General features: G+C 34.0%; 1 protein-coding gene across 1 annotated transcript; it reads left to right on the top strand.

The window, feature by feature from the left end:
• The first annotated feature begins 2,720 nt into the window (after window positions 1-2,720).
• On the top strand, window positions 2,721-3,281 carry LOC126704654 (uncharacterized). Its single transcript, XM_050403687.1, has one exon. It carries the CDS (start codon window positions 2,721-2,723, stop codon window positions 3,279-3,281), a length of 561 nt encoding a protein of 186 aa, XP_050259644.1.
• Window positions 3,282-3,482: the final 201 nt, after the last annotated feature.

Raw genomic sequence — 3,482 nt, 5'->3', positions numbered from 1 at the left:
CATTTGAGTTTTTAGAATGATAGACCGTGAATTCAATCCCACTTAAAATCAAATTGCTACAAATCCAATTAACTGAAAAAATTGCTTATCCTTCGCCCTATATAAGGAAGGCTTCCGCATTAATTTTGTACATAAGAGCATTCAAGCAAATGAAGGATTGGAAGAGATACCATACAATCAATTAGTTTGCCTCTAATTGGGTTCATAGGAGACAAAGTGCATTGCTCAAGACTCAAGATTAACCACCCAGCCCCGTATAGATCACCAAAATGGTAAATTTTCTTGAGGTAGGCTACCCATCAAATTACAATACAAATATAGGGGGGATAAAAAAGAAAAAATAGAAACAGCAGCTTAGGAATGCTGTATGACCTCCTTAGGGGAAACGATACAAATGGGATCTTTACTGTAGAGGGATTCAAAACGAGGAGCCCCCTCTTACCAAGGGTGAAGCTATGTATTGGCTTGAAACCCACACCCCATCCCCCTAGGGACGGCGCCACCCCCTTTTTTAAATTATAATATACATAAATATTGAAATCTGAAAGGTTAGGTCGCCACCACCCCCCCCCCCCCCCCCCCCCCCCCCCCCAAAAGTCCAATAATTCTCTTAGAAATTTATTGGCTTAGTGGTCATCTAGACAAGTTTTTCTTTGTTTTTCCTTTGTTTTTCCATAATTTCTTTCTTTTTATATTGTACAATGTGCTATTATATTTGCTAAAGTTTTGGATTATTTGTGATTTTAAAGACTTAGTTGGTTCAATTATAATTGTTTTATTCTTTTTGATAGACAATTCTATCATTGATATTAAAATTTTGGCTAAAATACAAATTATACCCTCTAAGTTTGATTGAAATTCATTTCAGTCCTTTAACTTTACTTTCGTTCAATTTAGCACTATAAGTTTCAAATTTATTTAATTCAGATCTTCTGTACAATTTTGTTTAAAATTTTCCATTAAAAAAATATTATTTTCACATGAAAAAAACCTATAAAATTAATAAAACTATTTTATAAAATTTTTATGTGAATTTTATTTTCAAATTTTTTTTCATTCGTTAATTGCAGACTTATCAGCAATTGAGTCCTATAAGTTTAAAAAAAAATTCAATTCATGTCTTTTGTCCAATTTTGTTAAAGAATTACCATTAAAAAAAATATTACTTTCATGTTAAAAAAATCTATAAAATTAATAAAAATAATTTTATAGATTTTTTATGTGAGAATTCTTTTTCATAATTTTTTTTTCATTAGTTAATTGCATACTTAACAACAATTTTTTTAAACAAAATTGGACAAAAAGTCTTAATTGAATAAATTTGAAACTTATAAGACTCAATTGAACAAAATAAAGTTAAGAGGATTGAAATAAATTTTAGCCAAACTTAAAGAGTGCAATTTGCATATTAGCCTAAAAATTGAACTTTTAAGACTTTCTAGCTAGAGATGCATGATAACATATGAATTTTATTATAAAAAAAGTTCATCCTCAAGCATAACTTCGTTAAAAAAAAATGCAAAACTTTGATAATAAATAATGGTTTTTTTCATATATTTTTATTAATGTCTAATATCAAACTAGATAACTTTTTTATTTTCATTAGAATTTAAACAATAATAAGTTCTAAAATTTTAGTAATTATACATAATCAATAATCAAAATTGATAATTTTGTAAATTATGACTTCCTCTAGGATTAGAATATTATATATATATATATATATATATATATGAGTGTGTGTGCATGTAGGTTTTGTCTTGACTAATGTTTTAGTACCATAACTTGGCCCCCCCAAATTAAAAATTTCTGGCTTTGCCCCTATCTTTTAGGGTGTGTTTGTTTGGAGGTGAAATATGGTGGATAGAAAACTTTGGAGAGAAAATAGGAAGAAAAACTTTTTTGGAATGTGTTTGGTTGGGTGGGGAGAAAAGAAAATAAATTGTAGGGCTGAGGTGTTTTCTCCCTGGGCCCACCAAAATGTTTTCTCCCCAAAATGGAGAGAAAACTGAGTGGGGATGAATTTTTTCTTGATGGACAAAAATGCCTATGTGTACATACCTTTATTTTATTTTATTTTTTTTCTCCTTGGGTAGTAAGTAACGTTGCCTTTCTTTTTTTGTTTTTTGTTTTTTTCTTTTGGGCCTGGGCATTCCTTTTTTTTTTTTTTTCTTTTGATTTTCTAGGGCTGGGTGTGATAGTTGTTTTTTTTTTTTTAAAAGACGTGATTTTTATTTTTGGATGTGATTTTTATTTTTTTAATAAATTTGGGTGATTGCTCTTTTTTGGTGGTTATTTGTCACTTTTTTGTTTTAATTGGTTTGCCGTTGAGCTTAAATCAAATCCTAGACTTACAAACTTGGTTCTCTTCAAGCCAGGGTAGGGTAACTACACCACTTGGAGTGCATACCAGATGTTAGCTAAATCTGACAGGAGTCTTGTTCCAAACTGCTCCAACTTAGGTTGAAACAAAAGAATGTGGTCTGGAATTTGGTGCTTGCTGGTCCCCCCCCAAGGTTAAGCACATGTTGTGGAGAGCAACTCATGAAGCTATCCCAACCCTGCTAAACCTGTAGAAACGCAAAGTGGTCTCTTTAGTCACCTGTCCTAGGTGTCTCTCGGCTTGTGAGGACACCATTCATTCCTTGTGGAGCTCCCCTGCTTTGCAAGTCATTTGGGAAGCTATTGCAGCTGGTCAGAGGCTTCTAAAACACAGATTCATGACATTTGCTGACCTTATGGAGACGGTAGTGGAGATGAAGGACTGCTTCGATATCAACATGGTAGCTGTGATCTTGTGGATGATTTGGGAATGTAGAAATTCTGACTGCGTGGGGGGCTGCTCTACTGACCTTCGAACCATTCGTGTTAAGGCTTCGACCTTTCTCCATGATTTTTCCTCGGTTCAGATTCCTCGACAGGTGCAGCTCTCAGTTTCTGGCAACAACTCTAGGTGGATTCCCCCTAATCCTTTGACATATAAGGTGAATTTTGACTGGGCAATTTTTAAGGAATTGGGTGCTGCTGGTTTAGGTATGGTTATCCGAGACTCTGAAGATTCAGTTATTGGCGCCTTGGCTGAAAGAATATCTTTGCCATGTTCAGTTGCTAAGGTGGAAGCCTTAGCGTGTAGAAGAGCAATCTTAATTATTCGCGAAGGAGATGATGATTTTTTGAAGCCACTGTCGAGGGGGATGCTGAGATTGTCATCTCGACTCTTAAAGATGGTAGGACTAGCAACTCTAAATTTGGCCATATTATCTAGGATTCCCTTGTGTTAGCAAATGAGCTTTGTTTTTGTGTTTTCTCTCATGTAAAAAGATTAGGCAATACTGTTGCCCATTACCTTGCCAGAAAAGTCAAATCTGGTAATGAGCTACAGGTTTGGATTAAGTCCACACCTGATGACATAGCTCCTCTAGTGTACCGTGACTCTTTGTAGTCTTTTTTTCCTTTTCAATGAATATGACCCTTGGGTTTGG

Source organism: Quercus robur, chromosome 11 (assembly GCF_932294415.1).
Source record: "Quercus robur chromosome 11, dhQueRobu3.1, whole genome shotgun sequence".
Classification (NCBI taxonomy): Eukaryota; Viridiplantae; Streptophyta; class Magnoliopsida; order Fagales; family Fagaceae; genus Quercus; species Quercus robur.
This window is presented reverse-complemented; position numbering and strand designations above follow the sequence as displayed.

Coding starts and splice junctions, on each gene's coding strand:
- LOC126704654 (XM_050403687.1), top strand. CDS start 2,721: ATGACATTTGCTGACCTTATGGAGACGGTAGTGGAGATGAAGGACTGC.